This window comes from Harpia harpyja, chromosome 16 (assembly GCF_026419915.1).
Source record: "Harpia harpyja isolate bHarHar1 chromosome 16, bHarHar1 primary haplotype, whole genome shotgun sequence".
NCBI lineage: Eukaryota > Metazoa > Chordata > Aves > Accipitriformes > Accipitridae > Harpia > Harpia harpyja.
The window spans coordinates 13943233-13968271 of record NC_068955.1 but is presented as its reverse complement, the minus strand read 5'-3'; the positions used below and the strand labels follow the sequence as shown (position 1 = coordinate 13968271).

Here is a 25039-nt window from a genome sequence, read left to right as displayed (position 1 = left end):
GCTGCCTCTTGCTTGTTTTGTATTTATTGCTCCTGCTTCTACCTTTCAAAACGAGTCCCTCTTTCCTAATTAAGAGATTGATTTTTTGCCAAAGGGAAGCATTGATCCCAAGTCTCTTCTTAAAGCTGGGAACTGTCTTCTCCCTCTCATCCCCTGTGGATTCTCTGGTGTCTAATAATACTGGTTGAGCTAGCTCTGAGACCTTTTCCATGGGGCATTCATCTGGGTCTCTCCACCTATCTAAACTTACTGCTTTTGACACACCTCTAGAGATCAAATTTGACTGAAATTTGCTATCAGGTTCAAGGTTTATGGGGGCATAAGAGAAAGAAAAGTCAGTGCAGCCCCATTGAATGTATTTTAAAAAGTACAATTTACAGATAAGGAACATTATTAATAATAGGGGATTCATTCAGTGGGGTTTTTAGTGGGTTCTTGACCCAAATTTATTTGGTATTTTTCTCATTGCTAGGGAAAGAAGTATAAAAATCACTGCTAATGAAGTTTTGTAGATAACACACAAAACTTGCTGTGCATTAAATAACCTGCTGATATCAATTGGCCTGCTTGGTTACAGAGGCTCGCAGCTTATCCAGCCAAATACCAGAACAGATGTTTAGGTACAAAGACAAGAAGTCACACTACAAGACTGGAAACTATATTCTGGAAAGCAGGAAATCTGTGGAAGGATTGAGGAAATGGAGACGGACATGCTCTGAGGGCAACATTTCCAACTTACAGAGGAAACAGCCATGGGTATATTCAACATAAGCTGCATAAAGGTTGAGTTGTTATCTCTACACTGCAGAATTGATATCCATGTTTTCAGAAATCTACTGAAAATTTGAAAAGATTTTAGAGAAGACCTACAAGAAAAAGCCAATCACTGAGAACCATGCTTCACGTCACTAACACTCCTGGATAAACTAGAGTGACAAGGTTAAAAAGGAGCCTAATTGCAGTCTTCAGATACCTACATGGAGAAGCAATTCTCTACAGTAGACACCACTTTAATCTACCAGAAAAAGACATAATGAGAGTTAATGGTTAGAAGTTTAAGCAAGACAAATACAAGATAGAAACAAGGCATAATTTTAGCTGTGAAGAAGAAAAATCCTTGAACAAATTATTGAGAAATGAGGTGCAGTCAATGTTGTCTTTAAATCAAGGCTCAAGAATTTTGCAAAGTTATAACTCAGTTGTAATTAGTTTGATGACAAGAATACCGACTGAAATGCTATGGACCATAGATGACCTTAACTATTTCATCTGGTCTTAAAATTTATAAATCTTTCCAGAAGGCTACAAGGTTTTCCAAGGATAGGGACTTTGTTATTCATGCCACATTATGTCACTTATGCCCTGCACCTTGAACTTTGTTCAAATCCATCCTGAAAGAAAAGTTGATATAAAACATAGAGGTCTATTTAGCACATCTCATCTTGGAGACTCAGGCCTTGCTCCTTTTAAACTGGCACTGGTGATTTTGGGGCACCAATTCTCCCAGATCACAGCCCAAGTTCTCTGAATGAGCTCCCTATCTGCCAAATCCACATCTCCTCACCCATGTCAACACTCAGAAGTGCTGGTCGCAGTATCACATGGGCTGCTGCTGACTGTGCGACAGAGCAGGGGTCCTCTGGGAAATGTGTCATCCAAGCTACCGAGGCCAGCTGCTCCACGGTCACCATCCACACGCAGGCTCTTTTGCCCGGCAGCACGTTCACGGCTTTCATCTTAGAGGCTGCTTTTCCCTGGCTTCACATGGTGCAGTGTGAGAGCCTGCCAACAGCCGTCACCCAGTACTGTGGTGGCATACACGGGAGAGGCGAAGCCTAAGGAGTCACAGGTGAGCAGCTCTAAGCTGTGCTGCCTTAACTCCCTTGGTACAGGCAAACACATCTTATTCCCTCTGACATAAAGTCAGGACTCCTAGATAAACAGCAAAAAGTGCCTTCAATATAACTTTCCATAATCAATGCCACATGATTGTCAGTCCCAACAGTTGAGTCTTTTTGGTTCCTTTAATTTTGTTGGTAGTAAAACCAACTCCGTCCCTTACCTGTCCTCCCAGATACTTCCCTGAGATATTGCAGCACTGGCTTGGCAGGGTGCAGCACTGCCAGGTCCATCTCCAGTCTATACCCAATTAATACTCATAAAGTCAGGGCATCTGGCTTGAATCCCAGTCTACACAGACAGGGCCGTGTTGAACAGAGCGCAGCAGCAAAGGCCACTTACAGCCCCAGACACTGTGAAGTTTGCTGCAGTCACTATCGGTGCTTTAGTTTTGCAGTTTCTTCTAGAGAAGGACACTGCGTGCAGCCCTGCTATTCAGAATCCCATTAACTTTTTACTTGAAAAACTTTCATCATCTAAACTGTAACCATTTCAGAAAACATTGCACCATGATTAGCTGCAGTGACACTATCTGCCATTCGTGACCCAAAACACAGAAGAAGCCTACATTCACTAAGATGTGACTGTGACATGCTTTCATACTTATTTCAAAACTTAATATAGATAGTGCTGGATCAATAGCAATAAATCTCCTATGGGATTCAAAGATGTTTGGAGCTGGGATCACAATTTTCCTTACATGACCCTATAGGACTAAAAACAACAGCGGAGGCCCCCAGGTGTTGCTGTAGTGAAAATAAAATGTATACACACAGAAGCGCGAAGTGCAGTTTCTTGTGCCTTGTGAAGTTTTTTTGAGGTACTGAAAGGCTGTGAGGAGTTCATAACAATGTTTATAAATGCTGGAAAAGGCAGTTTTAGCAAGAATGAAAATCTGTCTAAGACTTGTTCTGCTGTTTATTCACTATTCACCATTGATCATTTTCCTTTAATACATTTTCTTTATTCTGTCAGGGGAATTCAAAACATCCTATTTCACCAGGATGACAAACTGCACAACCTAAATATTGAATAGCAAAGAGTCAAAGAGAATGCGATTTGAAAAACCTGTAGGTAACAAAAAAAAAACCCCAAACCAAACTAAACCAGCAGCATTAAAGAAATTGCAGGCTACGATTAGTCTGCACAGGAGTCACTACTCCAAAGGAGCAACCTTGTACTTTTACCAATATTGCCAGCTTCTGGGGTATTTTGAGATGTCACATAGTAATTGCATGGGGGTTTGTATAATACTCCAGCTACTGAATCCAGCAGCTATAGTTGAGAATTTTGGCTTTTATTAAAGAAGGGTTTATCATAAAATGCTGAGGCCTCATGGTTTATGCTAAAAGTTTGAAAATATTAAAAAGCAAAAGGCAACCCCCCCCTCCCCCATCCCCTTAGTAAGAAGAAAGAGCTGTATTTGTCATTCTGCCTCACCACCAATGTTACCTTGCTTGCATGACTTCATACACTGAATACTGGCAGCTTCTCAACCCTGGTAAAGCTCTGGCATAGCTCCACGGACTGATGATATGACTATTTAACAGTAGCTATTTAGACTATTTATACTAGTTCAGAATCTAACAAAATAACCAGTACTGGATATACAGTGCCTTCACCTGAGCATCAAAAGGCACTTACGATAATTACTAAAGACCATTTCCTTCTTACAATACACCTGTGATTTTTTTTTTGCCAATCAGATCCTATTCAAATCTCATTTTTCAACAAAGCATGACCACTTTTACAGGAGGCAGCGACCACATCCTCTCAGCTGTGTACCTCTGTGACCAGCAGAAGCCAGCTCTCCAGTGGTCAACACAAGAACTGCTTGACTATGCAACACAGTCTGACAGGAACAGTTGGGGAAGTCTTTGCTATGCCAACTTTCACCTTTCTTGGGTTTGACTGCTGGAAAATGGAATAATAAAAAAGTTATTAGAGTCTCTTTATTTGTGATAAAGTTTCTTTGTCTGTGATAACTTTTCCAAAACAGAAAAGAAAGTTACAGTATCAGGTTTTTTTTCCCTACTACTAAACTTCTTGACATAGCGTTGCTGAAATTTTTGCCATCACATCTGTGAAGCCAAATAGAGCAAAAAGAAAAGCCAGTAGCTCCACTTACCTTTCTAATTAACACAGAAAAGATGTTGACTATGTAATTTCAGAAGACCCCATCCAATCTAGTATTGCTTTGGGACATAAATTCATGAAATACTCTTCTGAGTGCTGATCAGGTCAGTGGTCAGAGTCTGTATCTCCAGATTTTGGAAGATTTGGAAGTCATCAAGACAACTGTCCTGGTTTCAGCTGGGATAGAGTTAACTGTCTTCCTAGTAGCTGGTACAGTGCTGTGTTTTGAGTTCAGTATGTGAAGAATGTTGATAACACTGATGTTTTCAGTTGTTGCTCAGTAGTGTTTAGACTAATGTCAAGGATTTTTCAGCTTCTCATGCCCAGCCAGTGAGAAAGCTGGAGGGGCACAAGAAGTTGGCACAGGACACAGCCAGGCCACCTGACCCAAACTGGCCAACGGTGTATTCCATACCATGTGACATCCCATCTAGTATAGGAACGGGGAAGTGGGGGCAGGGATTCGCCGCTCGGGGACTGGCGGGGTGTCGGTCGGCGGGTGGTGAGCAATTGCACTGCGCATCATTTGTACATTCCAATCCTTTCATTATTTCTGTTGTCATTTTATTAGTGTTATCATTATCATTATTAGTTTCTTCTTTTTCTGTTCTATTAAACCGTTCTTATCTCAACCCACGGGTTTTGCTTCTTTTCCTGATTTTCTCCCCCATCCCACTGGGTGGGGCGGAGTGAGTGAGCGGCTGCGTGGTGTTTAGTTGCTGGCTGGGGTTAAACCACGACAACAACTAACAACGGTGAAACACAGCGTCACTGGAAGCGCTGCAGCAATATTAACCATGGAAAAAAAAAAAGCCACAACTCTCAAACTGTGTTGTGTCAAAAGAGCAAGGTGACACCAACTCTGACAGGAGGAAAAACTCAAAAATCACCAAGATGGAATCTGGGGCATAAATACCATAGGAGTCAAGAGTGTACCTGAAGGACGAAAGGCTTTGAGAAACTGGCTATGTGACCACCACATGCAAACATGCAAGTGCAAAATGCTCCACTGAAGGGGAAACGTGACAGTGCTCTCTGCTGTCAACACAGACAAGGGTCCTTCAGAGCTCATTAGCACCACCACGAGATTTGCACAGCTAAAAAGATGAGGACCACAATAGCACTACAGAAAGTCTTGAGACAGGGACTGAATTTCAATTGTTCTGAAACTGCAAAGGCCACATCCTCATGAACAGATTTCACTGAGCAGTAATGATTTCTTTGCTAACCTCACGTTAGTGGTAACAACTAACCTTACAGCCAAATCCACACAGCAGTCTGCAAGATAAGTGTTCAGTCAAGAATCACAAGTGCTGTATGCTGGAGGGTGAGCTATGAAGAATAGTATCCATCTCGCAAAAGGGAATGTCTCATCACATAGACAAACAATTTGTTGATAGATAAATGTGCCACAGACAATCTCATCTTAGAAACAGACTTGAAACCATGCAAATCAAAAGCACCGGATATTCAGGTTTTGCATAAAGCAGCTTTGCAGATGAAAAATGACACCCAGCATACATGGAGTAAATGAGTCCTGGCATCCTTAACTGAGAGGACTGAAACAAGTTTCAATTAGTAAACCCATTGCACTCACCTCTTCCTTCAACATGAACAGGACAACAGAAATGCTTAGACTAATCAGCCAGGGCTGAATTTCCTCCCAAGACAGCTAATGCAGACACATGGCAAAAAAAAATAAAAATCATTTAACAAGTTAGTTAGAAAAAAATAGTGGAAAACTGTGAAAGCTGGGTATTCAGCAGATGACTGTTTGACCAAAACTATGTACGGGCTTAAAAAACCCACAATTTCCGAAACAACCAATGTAAACGTTAATAATGGAAAAGATGCACCAGAAGTTTGATGTAAAAAGGGTTAATTTGCAGGGTCAGTTCAAACAAAATTAACAGAAAGGAGAGGAATTTGTATTATCTATTTACGCCACATCTAAACAATGCATATAACTCCTATTTGTTTCTTAGCTATATTAGAAAGCTTTTTAGATTAAGTCTGTAAAATTGTAGTTCCCATCACCAAATGGGAGACTGACAGCATTCAGAAACATGCTGACTACCACTGTTACCATGCAGCTCAGACAAAATCACCAAACCTAAATAAAGTCTATGGGCACAATTATTAAAGCATTAGAATTACTCTCTGCCCACCACGCCTCCCCCCCACCTCCTCACCCCGTCCCATTGCGGTGGGGGCAGGGGGAGTTTTGAAATAGTTTCTACTACTCTTATCTCCTTGGATTTGGGGGAAAAGAAAGACAGGAGAGAATCAGTAGGATAACAACAGCCCTTCTGGTTATTTTAGACAGATTTACAACTGTTTCCAAATTGCATTAAATATTCTGAATTTAGGACAGGAAACTTCTTATTATCTTTTGCAAATCTAATTAACTAAATGAATATGCTTGAAGCAACAGCAAGTTCCCCACGTGCACGTTTGAGTAAAGGGATTATCTTCCTCATGAAACTGCAAACCAGCATCAGGCATCCTCTTCTACACAGGCAAGTGGTTGCCAAAAGGGACAATTTAAACCTTTAAAGAACACTTGGGGTTATAAAAATATAACCCCATTTAGAAATACAGTGGCTGAGAGCCTCAGGGTACCATTTTTGTTCACAGCAGACAAGCAGTCTGAGCAGTCTAGTAATGAGGGCACGAAACTGGGAAGCGGGATTAGAAACCGTCGCTCAAACCCATGGCAAAGAGATCAGCAGCAGACTGGCACTCACAACAGCTAGTTGCAGCAGAGAGAAATTTTTTTCTGCAGGAGCATGTCACCCACCGCGATACACACCAATAAGAGAAAGCTACCACAGCAAGAGACAAATAGTGATTTGCTTTAAAAAATAATAATAATTCCTACAGAACCACCTCCATTTTCACCTGATACATAATCTATAAAGGGGAAAAAAGGCTATCCTTGAAATTACTTTGGTGCTGTAGTTTTTAACTGTCAGAGACAATTTCTTTGAAATCCAATTCATGATTTGCAGGCTTCATTAAGTTTTCGCAAGTAATTTTAAACTTAAATCACCATTGGCAAATCCATCATTTATTGATAGAAACATTAGGACTCTAATGGAGTGTGACCTGTGATAAAACAAGATAGGAAGGGATGAGGGTGGAAAAATGTACTCCCTTCTGCCACAAAAGACCATTTTGTCAGGAAAAAAAAAAATCAGGCAGGGAAAAAAAATTAGTTTTTCTCCACACACCCCCCCCCATGGGCAATTTAAGAAGAGTTTTTGAAGTTGTTAAAATTATCTTCTAAAGCTTGGGTAAGAAGTTACAAGCTAAGCTCAAGAACAAGTCTAAGTAATAAGTTTTCCATTTTCTTCTTATTTACAGAGATATTCTAAGGATGGAGTGCAGTAAAACTCCATCCTCTGAAAGAGAAGGGAATAAACAGAAGCATGCCAAAGCAAGTAAAATATAACACAGAACCCCAGAGATTTGTTACCAGTTTAATCCCTCACCATGCTGAATCCCGTGATTCTGGCTGAGGACATGTTGAAACAGTAGAAAGATGATGATTATATTTTGATTGATACTAAGGATTTAGTATATAGTTAGTCCAAACTTTACCAAGTAGATAGTTTTCAAACAAATGCCATTCAAGTACACTTCTCAGAGGCCCGTTATATCTACAGCGGCCTGTATATATCTGATCCTACCAAGAAAAATCTCCTTCATGCTTTGTAGCCATCTCCCTTCAGTGCAACTTGCCAGACAGTCAGGGATATTTTTCTTTTTATACTCCAGATAGCAGTTTTATTTACTGTACTTTATTTATCATACCATCATTCCCCTCATCCAGCAATTACGATTTCTGGCCACCCATTTTGAACAGATGTGATAAAAAAATACATTTCATACATTAAGTGACTTCAATGCAACTCCCAAAGAAAATACAACTCCTGATGCAGTGCAAAGCACTGTTGTCATGGAAGGGTGGGTGACGTACAAGCAGAAGTTCCTGCATCATCTTACCTATGGCAGAGTGAGGCTGTGCCACAGCAAGAATTAACAATGTATAGTCTCTAAGTAAGTGGCAAAGAAACCTCCACTGCAATCAGATGTGAGCATGCTGCAATTAACAAGCTGATTGACACTACCCACGAGAAAGGATAAAGAAAGATGAAAAAGAACCACAACTCCCCACAGTGCTCGCACTATGCAGCAGTATGAAAAATTAGGAATATCTGGTGCAACTTAAAAAGAGAGGATAAAGGGGTTGCTCTGCCTGGGAGAAGCTCTCTGACTTCAGTGAGGTTATTTCTAAGTTCACTCAAACAGAGTTCATGAAATGACTGGCTGGTTGCTAAGCCAGATTTTACCTATTTTAGAACAACTACCCTCATCACTTTGGGCTGTGTGTATTTCTGTGACTTTCTCATTTATTTTTTATATATACATAATGAATAAGAATATATGAGAATAAGAATATTAAATAAGCTGAATGTAATGCATTTTAAATAAAGCTGCTACTTCTTTTTTTAGATCTAAATTAAATGCAAAGTAAGCACCTCTCAAATGCTTGTGGCTAAATTTACCACTGGAAACTTAATGGGTGTGTTGATGAAACATTTACATGCACCTGTTTTGGCCATAAAGAGAGAAAATTTGCACATCCGATACATCCAGCTTTACATCCAACTTCTCTGCAATAAGATTGCCTGCTTAATATGTATATACAAATGAAAGATTAAATGGGAAAACCAGGCAAGGTTCAAAGTCTGGACTCTTTTTTAAAAAATATTTTCACACAGTGTTGAGGCCAGCACGTATGAGCTGAGATTTATAAAGTTCTGCCATTCACATTTCAGTTCTGTTCCAATAAATGCCATTATAAAGTTTTCAGACTGGTAATAAGAAAGCTATTAACGTGTTTTCTCCATGTTAATCAATTCAATACGGACATTGTGATGTTAACACTACTCTACATTACTGCCTTCATCATTTCTCATTCTTACAATATATAAAATAAACAAAGGGGTTTTGGATTCCTTATAGATTCATTTTTATCTCAAAGTGAAAGCTGTGCAAGATTTGTGACTTCAGACTCATAGTTGGTGATAAGCTGCTCCTTCCTTCCTCTTCCCAAACTAAATATATAAAGAGACTTTAACAAAATTAATTGCAGTATTCAGCGTTCATGAATTTCTATGCTTGTGTAATTCATTTCCTTGCAGATAGCAAAGCAAAAGGAGGTTCTCTTGCTGCCAAGGTTACAGGATTCATAAGCAAGCCTGCTCAGGACTAATGGGGAATAAGTAAAGAATCTCCCTCATCACTCCTTTCACTGGGGGCTAGCGTTCAATCACACTAAATTACTCGTGCTGTTGGACTGCATTCCTTAGGATAGAGGGACAGCCAGAGAACACATGCTGCCAGGAGAATCCTGAACAGCCATTTCTGCCACAATTTGTGTAACGTTTAGTCATAAACATTACTCCCAGCTTGGGGACCAATCATATTCATATTAATCTCTGGCAAAGAGTATAGCCCCTCACTCAATTCCTTCATCAGCAACTCCAATCTTTGATCCAGGCATGATGTGGGAAGGTGAAGCAGCCTGTGCTCCCTGAGAATAAAGCAGTAGCATTAAACCTTTGCTTTCCCCCCACCTAATCCTGCTGCTCAGAGTCGCTGACTGTAGAGATCGGAAAAGGGAACTCATCCCTGATAAGGACCATAAAGGAAGACCCTGTGGGTGAGGTGAAGCCACAGAGCACTGCAGGATCAATCTAGGTGTTTCTTCTCTTCTTGCAAATCAACAAATTCACTTTCAGGTGCCATACATACTTCTTACAAGAAATAGCTTTATATGCAGGAAAAGACACACCCAGCCACTCTTCCCAAATCCTAAAGCCCTTCCTGGACATTCTGAGACAGCCCAGACCTGGGGAGGGATATTAGTACATCCAGAAAGCAAGGAACATTTCCTGACTTTTCCTAGATTTTTGAGTTAGAGGATAAGGACAATTTAATTTCCTACTTTATAAAATACAATTTACCTTTCATTCCCCACTCACTTTTATAAAAATCTGCTGAGATAAAAGACTTGTTCAATTTATTCTTCCATTTCAGCTTGAAATGGAGGACCAGGTGAGCTGCTAGCTCCTGATAAACCAAAGGAAGTGGTCCAAACCTATATGCTTATTAATACGAATGCATCTTTACCCTCCATGCACAACCATATTCCAAAGGGAATATGAGAGGCTCAGCACTGTGGTCATAGGCCACAAAAAGGAGAATGTTAAGATTCATTCTTACCTAAGGTATTCTTCCCTTGTAAAGTGTGCTGCTGCAGGACACAGCGCACTGAACCATGTCCCATCACTGTACTGCTCTTCAGTGTCTCTCTACCTTGGAGATGACTTGCAGACACGAGAGGGGATTCGGGGCACCCCACTTCACATCCTGGCAGGTCTAATTTTCGTGAAGTGTCAAATTTCAAGCCTCTCTAAATTATCTCAAAGTCGGTCATCAAGGGAGAGACACCCAAACCACTCTTGGCTTAAAACCACATTTTTATTATGCAGGATGTAGTTAACTGTCTGTTAAATCTCATTTTCCTTTAGCATTAATTTTTCTCTTTATCAGATTCTGTCACCACTTAAAAGAGCACCTAGAAGTTGCGTAAGAACAACCTCTCTAACAAGTGTCAAATTCTTGCCTACTTAACTCCACTTAACTCTGTTCAATAAGAACACGAGTTGTCTGCGTGCAACCTGAAATTCCCACTGGATAATTATTTCAAGGCAGAAGGTGAAGTGATTGGCAAGTCAAAATTGACATGGGGACATCTCAGTGTCCTCTTCTCTTGGAAGCTTAGAGTAACCAGGGTACTGCAAGCTTTCAGAGATCAGAAACTTGATCTTCTTTATTTATGCTACTTGAATTGTGGATTCATGATGTTAAGCTGAACGAGGCAAACAGTCTTTGAGGAGAAAAAGAATAATTGTGCGACTGAAGAAACACGCTTCAAGTAGTGCATTTTATGCCTCATCAGCTTTGTCTCTCAGTCCCCAAATGTGCTACTTTTCACAAAAATCTATATATAGCGGGACTCCTTAACCCTTCTCTGATAAATTAATCTCCTCTAGAAAGGTTCACATGGAAAAATCTTGAGAAAGAGTGATATTGGAATCCTTGAAATTAATATGCTATTAAAAAAAAACAACAAAACCCAGAGAGATTAATGAGATAGATCAACTTCAAACATAAAAGCTGTGGAATAGATAAGGACTTACTGAGTGACCCTTACTGGCTATAACTCTGCATGGCACCCTACTAAGACCAGAAATAAACACACAGTCTTTGAAACAGTAATTAAAATATCACGTTGCTCATTTGCATTGAAATTGTTTCATAAGAGCATGTGGAAAGGATTCATTTGTCCATCTCTAAACCTGGCTGTTAGCATCTATCTGCTAAACAGGACATAGCAGGGACCACATACAGGCAAATTCACACCAGGACATGCCATAAGCCTCTCTACAGTGTCACCCCAGCCTCACAGGGAAGGCTATAGCTCTTCCAGGCACACAGCAAACAGGTCTACTCCAAATGGCCAGCTACTCCAGCAGAATATCGCTCAAAACATGTCTGGAATGGGTGGAGGAAGCTCTTTAGATCAGAAAAGTGCCTTTGTATTTCCTAGATCAAGCAGAAGAGTAGTTTTGCATCTCAGAGCCTGATCTAATCTCCTCAAAGAGCTACACAGTAACGTTGACAGCTCTGTGATATCTAAGGAATGGGCTAGGAGCTGCCCCTGGATCAGGAGCAAGGAGCCCAAGGAATCCAGAAACTGATTCCTATGGAATCTGCACAGCCCCACCAAAGATGTGGAAGCAAAAAGCCACATTCTCCATTTACCATACATAGCACTAGCTGATCTTTATGGGATGAATACAAAAAATATAACCCTACCCAATCACAAAATCTAATAAACGAGCGTATGGCAAAGGGACATATTAAATCCTCAAAAAGTCCAGCTCAGTGTGGAATGAGGTATCTCCCCGCTGCCCCTTAGCAGTTTGATATCTAGCACATTCCAGGAATTCAAAGCAAGTATTCAAAAAAAGTCATTTCAAATAAATGACAGTGAAAGGCTAATTGGAAAAGCACTCATTCCAATAAGTATCACTGACAAAAACCTTTAGCTGGCATATTCACCTTTAACTCAAATATTCTCCTTTTGTCTAATCACTGCAAACCTATGGCATGCACCAGTGGGAGCATTTTGTCATTGGGAAGTTCTTGCCATTATATGCCTTCAACAAATAATTACAAAGCAAAAAAATGAAGTCAAATGGTTGGTAGACACACAGATTTCAGATACACTCAATTTCTGTAATTTTTGTGAAAACTGGTGACTAGCTGCAGCAGATACCCAAAATCAGTACCCAGAATGAGAAAAAAAGGTTGAAATGGGAGTGTAACACATACATACTTTGTCTGCTCTAGAATATACAGTGCCCTGCCATTCAGCACTTGGGCTGTTTTTTTGCCAGCGCAGTGGTTGGAAGTACTGGACAAGAAATGGCAATACCATACAAGAGAGGACTCTGTCCCACTAGAGGATGGTGAGAAGTTCTTGAACACTGGAAGAGGGCAAATACCACTCCTATCTTCAACATGGGCAATAAGGAAGATCCAGGAACTACACGCCTGTCATTCTCACCTCAATTCCTAGGAAGGTGATGGAGCAACTAATCCTGGAAACCATTTCCAAACACGTGAAGGACAAAAAGATGATTGGGAGGAGTCAGAATGTATTTACGAAGGGGAAATCATGCTTAACTAACATGACAGATTTCCACAATATAGTAACTAGCTCTGTGGATGAGGGGAGAACAGTGGATGTTGTTTACCTTGAGTTTAGGCTTTTGACACCTGTAGCTCTGCAGAGAAAGACCTTGGGGTCTTGGTAGACATTAAGTTGACCATGAGCCAGAAATGCAATCTTGTAGCAAAGGCCAACAGTATCCTGGACTGCATGATCTTTCCTCTCTACTCAGCACCGGTGAGGCCATATCTGTGTCCAATTCTGGGCTCCCCAGTACAAGAAAGAAATGGACTTACTGGGGTGAGTCCTGCACAGGGCTATAAAGATGATTTGACTGGAGCATCTTTCATATGAGGAGAGACCGAGAGAGATGGGACTGCTCAGCCTTGGAGAAAGGAAGATTCAGAGGGATTCTTATCAATGTGTATAAATATCTGATGGGAAGGAATGAAGAAGAGGGAATCAGACTCTTCTCAGTAGTGCCCACTGAGATCACAAGAGGCAATGGGCACAAATTAAAAAGCTAGACATTCAATCTGAATGCAAGAAAACACTTTTTTACTGTAAGGGTGGTCAAACACTGCAACAGGTTGCCCAGAGAGACTGTGGAGTCTCCATCTGTGGAGATACTCAAAACCCAACTGGACACGTACCTGGGCAGCCTGCTGTAGCTGTTCCTGCTTGAAGAGGTGGTTGGACTACCTCATCTCAAGAGGTCTCTTCTAACTTAAACAATTCTGCGATTCTGTACCACAGCAAGGTTGTTAGACAGTCATTATGAACGCGGATGGTGAAGCCAAGTTACCACATCAGAGATTTGGAAACAAATACCCACAGGAATCTAGACTTCGTTAATTTAATTTCTCCTGGAAACGTGTGATTTTTCTGCAGCCAAAGTTCATCCAATTTCTTAGCAGGCAGCAGCATCCCACACATTCTACATTGCAAGATCGAGGCATTATGCTAGAGAACAGAACCCCTGATTATTGCAGTTGCCATGTAGTGGAATCTCCTATACCACCGTAATACACCATCTCACACACTCAAGTGAGTGTTATTTGGATCACTGTGTGGGGAAATGGAAAAGAGATTTCAAAAATTCTAAAAATAAGGATAATAGCTTGGCTCCATGGAAGACAACAGGCGGCTCCCACTGACTTCACTGGGGCCAGGATTTTACCATATAGAAAGTGGTAACTTGTGTATTCATTCTGTCCTGACACCTGATACTGTATCATGTAACTAAACCCCTAAATGGTTTAAAATGGATGTGGTAAAACTGTGCTATCCAGCAGCAGAGCGCCATTCCAGTGTCCTAGTTTTACTCATCTAATCATCTCTCACTGATGCTCTTACATGAAAACTGACACTTACATGAATAGAGTTGAAGGAGAGAAAACTTATGATAGGCAATCAGAAAAGCAATTCTCACTGCTCAGTGCTTTTCTGCAAAAACAACAGTCATTATGAATAAGCTGCCTCTGCCATTTGTACATAAATCAGTGTCAAAGACAGCACAAACCAGGTTTCCATCAAGAACACTCAGCCACGGGAAGCCACTCCCAGCCACTGAATAGCCACCAGCAGTGGTGGTAGCAGCAAGGGCACTCCACTGACATTTACTTAAATACTAGTCTGATCTCAACACACTTCAAGGTATGCAACACATTCTCCTCCTGCTTTCTTCAGAGTCTCCAAAAGAAAATCAATTTCTTTTTTTCCCCAAGCTACCTGACCTCGAAAACACCATTGGTTTTGTTTGTTTGAATGTATTCAGCTGCTTTTCTGCCAACTACAATGCACTCCCTATTCATCGAGAAAAAGGTGGACCTGAAAGAAATCTGCAGGATGTTTTCCTGTGTGTGCATGTTCTATAGACAGTAATGTTGATTCTCTTCACAGCTTTTAAATATCCCTTCAACAATTCTGATTAATTCAAATCTTATTGCAACTCCTTTGGTCCTGAAGAAAAACTAAATGTCTTGTGCGATAAATCTAACAAACATCTGGTTTTGAATCAAAATCTTTTTCTCTTACGTGTTTCATGACTTTCCACTTTCATTATTCTCTAGAGAAAGACTTTTTAGTTGTTTTCTTAAATACCTTCAAACGGTCTTTTGCATCTTTTCAATTTTGCTTCATTTACATAATTTACCAATTTTTAACATGCCATTCAGTTTGCACTTCAATATGCCCTACAAGGTGACCTCTGAAAAGGTTTCCTAAATGCTGAGGTTAGGACTTTGTCAACAGAGGCAACATCAGCACAGCTGAAGATGATGACATGTATTGTTCTGCTTTCCTGTGGTTCAGAGTGGCAAGGTGCAGATGGCAAAAACGTCTGGCAGAGCAACATCATCCTTGGCTTATGGCAGTAAAGTGCAAAATGGAGCAAGCAAGAACATCAAAACATATATTGTTGTATAATAATTCAATAATCTATCACAGAAAAAATCATTAAGAAATTGTACCAAAGACAATTAGTAGCAGGCAGGGGAATGTAAGTAGATGAACGGGTTTCAACAAGAAAAAGCTGAACCTATATGAGAATTCTCTGTTCTCAAGGATGCTTCCCCTGCAATTTAAAGGCATCGAAGAGAGTATGCGAAATAACTGCAGTACATCAAAGTGAATTAAGATTGTGCCATGGTTAAAAATCTTTGTATGTGCCTCATTCATTACTAATGCCAGGACACTGTGGCGAAATTGTGTTATACTACCATCATCCAAATTATCAGAGGCACTGAAAGCATCAAGCAGGAAATGTGTGCACTCAGAAATTGTAAAATAAAGTTCTCTCTCTGCTTCCTGTTAAGATATATCCCTTTACACAAAATCTACTTCTCTTTCTTCCAGCTCTGTCATCTCCTATTGTCAAGTCAACCACTGATTTTAGTGCTCATTTGGAAAAAGATTCAGGGAGTCCAAGATTCCAAATGATTAAAGATAATTAGTCCATATTAAAGATGATTACAGATAATTAGTCCGTATTCAAGATGATTACAGATATACCTTGTTGCTGTTTTACTGGCACAGACAGTAAAACAGCAAGCAGGTATTGATTACCATTGATTGGTGATTACCATTGATTGGTAATCCCCATTGATTATGTTGGTTTTGTAAGTTTGGGAATATATTTCAAAAGATACAATGGCTGGTGTCTAGAACACTTGCTGCACCTCCTTCCTACACCTAAACTTCACAGCAAGGATTCAACCCACAATTATCAGCCGGCAAAACAACACTGTCTTGCAGTGCAGCAATATTTCCAATGAGAAGCTAAGCTATACAGTGGATGCCTTGTATGTGTCATGGAGTTTGGGTAATATAAAGCATGAACATGATTTGTGGCCTTAAAGTCAACACACTCCACCCTAAGAGAACCCAGAACTAGTAATGGTTTAGAGCTGCTGATCAGCAATCTGTCTTTCCTCATTTCAACTAAGAGTCATTCTGTGTATACCCTTGCTCAGTTAAAGGAAGGAGTTGAAAGAACTTCAGCTGCAAATTATACCTAATAAAGTGGTCTACCCACCATGTTATTCTTCAATTGCAGCTGACAAATCCAAAACAAGGACTGTATGCTATTGGCCTTCTTACAGTCTGGTAACACAAAAAGTCATCTTCCCTTCTCTTTTTGTATATGTAAAAGATGTTTAACATTTAGTTTACTGTCATTTTCTAATGTTGTCTGAAATACATTGTGACACATCAAAAATGTTCATAGAATGAATAAAAAAATGTGCTGTCTGTTTCAATATACTACCTCAGTCATTCCTCTGCATTTGATGTTGCCTATATTTAAATGTCTAAAGCTGCCTTAATTATTTATTTTATCACCTTTCTAAAACATTCTTTTCTCTTTCTGCTATTCTTCCCTTTTTCAAATAAAATTGTATAAAACGTGTACCAGCAGTTAGAAAAGATGCAAAACTGGGGGTCAGTCACCAGCTAAAACTAGTGTTGATCAGGTGTATGTAAACCAGCGCCCTCCACTTGAGTTCTATCAGCACTGAATACCTGCATGCATCCATGTCCTGATCCACCTAGATGTTGAAATAGCTTCTTATCTGACCACAGATGAGTCACATAAAAAATTGTCCTCTGGAATAGTAAGGTCCCATTACATTCATTCAGACACGAGAGCACTAAGTATTTCCCAGGAGACACTGCACCTTCAGGATTTAGCCTTCAACATCACTTCTCCCAGTCAGCAAAAGCAGAACTGAACTACTTACTCACCACTTGTTAATGTGGTGAGTAATAACCACCATTACTGTATTCCAGAGTTTTCCTTTGGAGAGGCTGGCTGAAGACCTGCACCACTTATATTCGTCTACTATGAAACCTGAAACTTGAGACATGGGCACGGGAAAAAAAATCACTGTAAAAGTGCTCCCACAACAAAGATATACTCTGACATGCTCCTGAGATTGAGTTAACCTTTAATTAGGGATTACAAACCAGTAAGAAGGAAGCCCAGATACATCTCTTTCTGTTGTAGGCTAACTGATACATTGCCAAATATTTATCAGGAGATCCTCAGATGAATTTAGTGATGTCAGGAAATAAAAAATAGACCTGGCTGGCTTTAAGCCAGACATAATGGCAGCAGCAGCTGTGTTCGATTAATCTATAGAGATCTGGGAATTAATATCCCAGTCAGCCAGGTTGGAGGTTGGAACTGGATTTCTCCTGAGAAAAAGCACTACGCCAAACTGTGCAGCAGGATGATATGAAAAATATTGTACTCATTGCAAGATGAACAAAAATCCATACTGACTAGGATGAGACACCTACATTCATCTTCATTTCTGATCTCAGCCAAAATAGGAAGATATGCGGCATAACGAGCTGACAGGCTACTGCATTATCTAATCTTTAGAAAGAGTATTTGTGTTAGGCACGGAGCTTAATTTAGGAAAGTTTGATTTTTTCCTTTCCCTGCACCCATTCCCTTGCTAACACTTTATTCAAGGAATCAATTAGGCCTTGATCAACCATTGATCAGGAGTTCCCAGTGGGGAGCCCTAATGCATTTCATCTGCAGTTATTGTTCTTAAATAACACCTATTTCTGAGCATGCACTTAATTCTTTTCATCAATACTGTGCTATCCTTCAATAAGCCTGTTAATAGCATTTTGGAGGTGCACTTTCAATGAAATCCTCCTTTGACAAATGAATTAGTGAAACTATCAGGATTTCCTTTGGTGTGTTTCCTTTTTTCAGCCACACAGGCAAATAAATTCCATCCCCCTCACCTCCTCCTGCCTAATGAAAGGTTAAAGCGATGTGTTGGAGTTCAAGATACTAAATGGAAAGCTGTTCAGAACAAATAGAAAAAGATAACCAATAATGCTTTAAAGCAAACATTCATCATTTTTCACTAAATTCCCTATGGAGTGAAAGATGTGATGCATCTTTACAATCTCCAGAATTTTTCACTGTCATTAGCATTTCCCTAGCAATATTTCTTTTAAAGGAAAGACACAAAAGTAGCATATCAACTTTGACAAGACTTCAGTATATGATTAAGCCAGTCACATGGATTTAAGCATGCACTCGAGTTACCTGCTGAATAGGGACAGATTTAAACCTATGCCTGAATGCTTTGCTGAAAAGAAGCCAAAATGGATTGGTTATAATTAAATTCTTTTGATGAAATTTCTGCAACTCCCTATTGTGTGACACTAGTACTGATATGCTAATAAACTAGTTAAAATTAAGCTTATTACCAAGTAAAATAAACCACAGAGACACTTTTGTCTTTTCTTATTTTATATCACCATTTATAAAACATTATTTGCGTTAGAGAAATATAATACTTGACCAGGGCTAACACATCAGTCTCACAGAGCAATAATTGCAGTGCATCACAATCCAGGAGACAATCTATAGCTTCCTCCACATCCGCCTGCAGTGCTACTCCTGTTTATCTGAGAAATAGCTTTTAGCTATGTCAGCACTTACACAAAACCCTAACTCCAGAACACTGCCAGAGAGATGCTATGTGCCAGGAACTGCTCAATGTGTGGAGAGCTCTTTAAAAAAAAAACCAAAACCCAAATGGAACTCTAACTGAAAAATAAAGCATTAACACACAGGCTGCTCAGAAACCATTGCATACACATACCAGGACTTGCATGCTCTGAAGCATGTTATGTTAATGCAGCATATCCCTACAGAAATACCACGGAGAGTTAAAAATGGCCTTGTCCTCTTGAGAGCCTTCTGCATGCCGACAAACATAGATACTACCCACAGAGATATTGTTCTGAAATTCTCCCAGCCTTGCACAGCAGCAGGAACCGCTATGTTCACTGTGGCAAAGGAGGATACAGGGACCCAATATTTCTACCACCACTCAAAAGTTTCAACAATAAGAAGTTTTAAAATGTATGACAACGGGATGGTGTAGGTAAAGTCAAATGCTGATGAAGAAACACTGGTAGAAAAGGCAGGCCATCTGACGGAAGAGTGGTGCAGAGTGACCACCCTGCCAGTTCTGCAGGATTTTCCAAGGCCTGTTGTTTTCCAATACCTTAAGACCATCTGTAAACCACACACAATTTGGATGATCTTGTCCCTTCACTTTAGCCGCCATTCCTCCATTTTCAAAAAGATTAACAACTTCTGTGGGTGCACCTTGGACAGCCCTGTGTGCTAGGCTGACTAGGAACATGAGACATTTTGTTACTTGAGCAGACATCCTGCTCCCCTGAAGCTCTATTGAAGACAAACATGGAAAACTTTTAAGCTCTCTGGACTGAAGCTCAATCAGAACAACAGTTTCTGCAGTAGGTTTGAACTAAATTTTCTGTATGAATAATTTCTTCAGTTTGATTGTGAACACCTTCCTCATATTGGCCAGCGGCTCAGCAGCATCAGATAATTTCTGTGAGCAACTGCTCATGAGTGCAGAAGGTGGAAGAGATTCAGTTTTTCCACTTTGTTTTTAAAGCCAAATGTGAAAGAGGTTGTGAGGACTGAGCTATACTTAAAATCATACCCACTACATTTCAGTCTGCTGTCTCTAATCTGTATGGGACCAGGCAAAATATCAATCAGGAATTACAATAATTTGTAAAATGTTTTGAGAAACTAAGCAAGAAATGCATCAATCTACAGACCATATTTTTTATAAGCTAGCAGTAAATGCTATGGAGGAACTCATTACAATTTACTGCGACACGGAAAACAAGAACATTTTCACACATCTCATGAAAAACAGAAGTAGCCATTATTTTTCAATCCTCTATCATTCTGTGGGCCATTTTCAATGCAGCTAAGCAGGCAAGGAATTTAGGCTGTAATTTTCACAGGGACCCCAAGTGAGTTAATGGCCTAATCGTTATTGAAAATTCCGGTCTTAACTTTGAGTTGCCAATAGCAGTAACTGCTCCCATAATCAAATATCATAGTCAGTGATCCTTCAGTGCTTTTGTTTCTTAAACTGGCTTATGTTACTCAGTTTGACATTTCAAAAAGAAAAGAAAAAAAAAGCACATTATGGTGGTTTAGTAATGTTCTTCCATTTGTGGGCATTAAATGGCGGCACCATAGCTCTGCCCATAAATCAGAAAAAATGCAGACATCTGAACAAACAAACCTACTGAAAAAAAATCATGTATTACAGCTGCAAAAAAGTAAATATGGACTTTCTTTTCTGTGCCTCTAGGAGAATCATCACAGTAAAAATAAATACAGATGCTAAAACCAGAAGGATTATACAAGTTAGAACTGGTACAAGACTATGCATTTTATTAGCATAATTTATATTCTAACAGGGTCCAATCTGGTGTAGAGAAATATAAGGAGTATCCAGCCTCTGACAGGATATGGCTCTGCTGCTTTCTCTTAATCACAATAAAATTATGGTTAACCCTATCAGTACCCCATGGATCTCTTACAAATACATATAGAGCCTCACATAGAAATGATCAACTTATAAAAATGTCAAATGCTGCTCTGTATTAATGGAATCAAAATAAAACATATTAAAGAAACTGTTCAAAAGCTATAGATGGGTGGCCATTCACATAACCATTCACCTGACTCTAGCAGTGTCACTGGAGTTTGGACTACTTCAAATGGGGGCACAAATTTAGCCTGAAAAAAGAGTGCTCTCAGAGTGGTAACAACCTGCCTTAATTCTCATAATCACACAAACTCCATTCAATACCCACATCTCTTGGGCTGATATTTCTGCCCTCAAAAAAAAAAAAAAGCTACAGTTTGGGAACTTGCATACAGACATGCACAAACACCAAGAGGAGTTCCCAAGTCCCTCGGGTGCCCACTTTGAGCTGAAGACAGCCTACAAACCAGTCACTCTGCTATTCTGTGAACAGCCAGGACAAAATAAAAGTGCTATATATTTTTCCTGACAACTATCCCATAGGAATGCATTTCCTTATCCTATTCCCACACAGCCCACATTTCACTTCTGTAGCACTCAAAGGATTCATATTTTGCAATGTAACCAGACAGGACAGTTGGAGGAATAGTGAACAAGTTGTGAGCTCAGGCCCTGCCAAAGAGATCCACAATCCAGCTCCAAAAAGCAAGGCATTACCCCTTTTCCTTCCCATACTATGTATTCCTGAGCTTTCTCTAAGCCCCTCTTGCTTTACAATATCAGACTACATAGGCATTTCAGAGAAAGAATTGTAAAGTCCAGGGCAGCATTTACCTCATGAGATCAAGACAAACGTTTCTCCATCATGGGAAGACGACATTTTAGGGCACAGGAGCAAGTTGGCTGCTTAAAAGCTCAGAGAGGCTGCTGCCAAGTCACTAGAATGAGAGGCAGAGGCAATTTTGGGGCTTCTCCCAAGCTGATGAATGATAACGGGTCAGTCTAGGCTGCCTTGAGTCCCAGCAGCCTGTCTTGTCCACCTCCACAGCTGCACACTCTTCCACAGCAAAAGAATAAAAGCGCTGTGCCAAAAACCTATCTGTGAATGGCTGTAAAGACCTTTTGTCTTGATGCTTTTTAGTAACTAACATGCTACTAAAGCAACAGTCCCAGCAAAGGATACAGAAACTACTTCACAGCTTGTGAGTGCTGTGTCCACACTCCCCTGGATGCACACCCACCCTGTGGCTGATACTGCAGTGCAAGCACCAGCTTGCTACTGTGCCCATTCTACAGCAGAAGGAACAAAATGGACATCATTCACTGGGCAAGTGCTATTAAGTCAGCTGCAATACCCAGCCCTGCCATCTGCACAGCTCAGTCTCTCACATCCCTTGCCGTCAGCCAAAACTAAACTTAGAATTGGCCCCAGCTGCCTGCAGAGTCTTGGGCAATTCTCTCAGCTCCTGCCTCTCCACCTAAATAGGGTAATAACACGGCCCTCCTTCAGGGGAAGAGGAGAGTATTGATTAAACTTTGTAGCAAGGGATAAAGTATCCACTTCAAAGTCCTTCCACTCCACAAAGTAGGAGTAAGTGAAAACTGCAAGGGAATCCATTATTCAACCTCTTCTCAAGCCAGAAAGAGAAAATAACAATTGCCCCCCCCAGTTTATCCTGGGAAGAATTTTACATGTACATGCACTCCTAATTAATAGAAAGCTACCAGGTAGTTGAAAAAACTTCTGATTTTATATGTGTGTATATATATATGGATCATACAGAGTCCTCTCCTGCTCTTGCACACAAAATTAACGTTACTTTCTTCTGATGTGCAAGTGTTAGTGTAGATTGTTCCTTCATTGATTTTCCAAGGAACTGCATTAACTGAATGACTGTGGTGGACTTGTCTAGGTTAGCTACTTCCCCATACCAGTACACGTGGCAATATTGTCCTACACATCGGGAAAGCCAGCACACAAATTCTAAGCATGCTGTATGAAAATACTAGCTTTAGGCTGCTGCTGTTTTATTTATTCTGTAGGCGGGACTGTAATTGTAACACAAACTATTGATTTCCTTAGTATAAGACCATGGATTTAAAGTCATACAGGAACATTAAGAGCTTCAAATTTGATCAGTCACAATACACAGACTACAGCAATTTCTTAACTCAGTAGCTAACTGCACTTGAACCAGAGCCCCTATTTTAGACTCTGTTTTGATCTTACAGGCAACTGTAGTGTACCTCCTGCATCAACCTACAGTACGTGACTCAGAGGAAAGTTAAATTTCCTGATCTCTGTACTAAGAACAAATAAAAAACACTGCAAACCAACAGGCTGAAGGAGGGAGGAAATCCCTCCTGACACTTTTCCACTATTTTTACCTCTGAAAAGTGAGGACCAACATTCTGTAACACACTTGTCAACATAACAGTGCTGATTGTTTTATGAATAAAAACGTTTCTTTGGTTTTTTTCTTCCCTCCATACCCACACATTTATCGAACTATCAGTCTCAGCAGCAGCCAACAACAGGGAATTCTACAAGATGATGACGTGGAGCATAAGAAACATTTCTTTTAAACCTACTCCTTAATATTTTCAAGTATTTCTTATGTGTTCAGGACAGGTCTTTAGTATATCAGTATTTTAGAAACTGCTATCATTTCTCTTCTTAAGATCTCTTAAGCAGAAGATCTCTTTCCCTTCCCAAACTGAATCAGGGTAGTTTCCATAACCCCTCTTCATGTTCTCTCTCACCTTTCTAGTGCTTCTAATCATTTCTGTAACCAAAACTCAACATTAAATTCAGTGAAGTGAGTCCGTCAATTTATACAATGACATGATAATATTTTCTAACTGATTCCCTTCCTAAATATAGCCAAGTGTTGTATTTAGGTTTTGGAGGCCCACTGCATATTAAGTAGATGCCTGTAGTAAGCTGTCATGTATGACGTGTAGATCTTTCTCCCAAGAGGTTACAAGTAATTCAGAATCCAATAATGCAAATTGCCCCTTCTGCTTTAATTACCTTGCAAGTTAATTCCATGTTCCAGCTACAGCATGCCGTCCAGCAACCTAGCTCTTTTCAGTCCTTCAGAAGTGCACCTGACAATCACTCACAGTGTTCATTTATTAAATTTGGAGCCTTTCTAGAAAGTAATGTTGACATCTTATCCACTCCTCATCCAGGTTATTGCTAACCATACTGAATATAACTAGGGCTGCTGTTAATCTTCATTTTATTTTGACATTTTGTGTAGTTATTTTTAATTTGTATTTATTTTTTCCTATTTTGTCTTTCCATTCTAGAGGAAGCTGTTTATTGGTCATTTACCTGATGACTGTTAATTCATGGCAAAATTTTGCCACTTACCCTGTGATTTTCAAGCTCCCTTAGTCGTCAGTTGTAAGAGACTTTATTTGACAATTTTGATTGAATAGGCATGTTATGCACAATTATGCCCTTTTGGGGGGTTTATTCATGTAAGATTTTTTTTTTGGAAAAATTATTTTAAGGATAAAGATAATTCAACTAGGCACAACAGAAATACCAAGGGAGCACAGGAACAAAGGTAAAACCTAAGTAAAATTTGAAACCAAAACCAAAAGCTTTGTTTATTAAACCTTTATACATTTACCTTGGCTTTCCACTAAATTCTAAGTACACATATGCTGCAAGGAGCAGCTTAGAAAGATAACAGATTGCGTGCCTTTGCCTGTGCTAAGGACACCTCCTTTGTAATAACATTAATGTGGTTCTTAAATTGCAAACATTTTTTAAAAATACCATTCATTCTGATGGGTGTCTCTTCCTACATGTTCCTAGTAAGGATCATTGGCTTCTTTGCTTTTTTGTGAGGGTTTTTGGTGTTTGGTTTTTCTTTAAATGGCAGATGCACTTGGCAATATCTGTGACCTTGAGTTGTACACATGAGCAAGCAAGTGAGCCCAGTCCTGCAAGGCTGTTTATGCATTCTGAGAGAGCTCCTTCTGAGAGGGGTGTCTCAAGGAAGACAGAAGCATGACATGCATACCAAGCCAAGTGCTTCATGATTTATTTATAGGGAAAAGGGGCATAAAAATTTGCTGAAGGGGAAAGAAAAATGAAGAATCTGACTTACCTTGTCGGTGTAGACAAAGAACAGAATCACAACAGCGAGCTCCAACAGAAATATAATTAACAGCATGATAAAAAACTGTCAAGAGAAGAAGGGACAGGGGAAAAAACAAAAAGCAAAAACCATCAACATCTATTTCAGCTTTTTCTGGAATCACAATAAGTACATTCAGCAGATCATGCAGAATGGGGAGTAGAAGTCATACAGGC

The 25039-nt window shown here is 39.9% G+C and overlaps 1 protein-coding gene across 17 annotated transcripts in view; it reads right to left on the bottom strand.

The window, feature by feature from the left end:
* TSPAN4 (tetraspanin 4) overlaps nucleotides 1–25039 on the bottom strand; it is a 486303-nt gene that overhangs the window by 35272 nt on the left and 425992 nt on the right. For all 17 annotated transcript variants that reach the window (XM_052810435.1, XM_052810441.1, XM_052810436.1 and 14 more), the window contains one exon: nucleotides 24834–24908. In XM_052810435.1, coding sequence (XP_052666395.1) covers nucleotides 24834–24908 — 75 coding nt within the window. The remainder of the gene's footprint in view (nucleotides 1–24833; nucleotides 24909–25039) is intronic.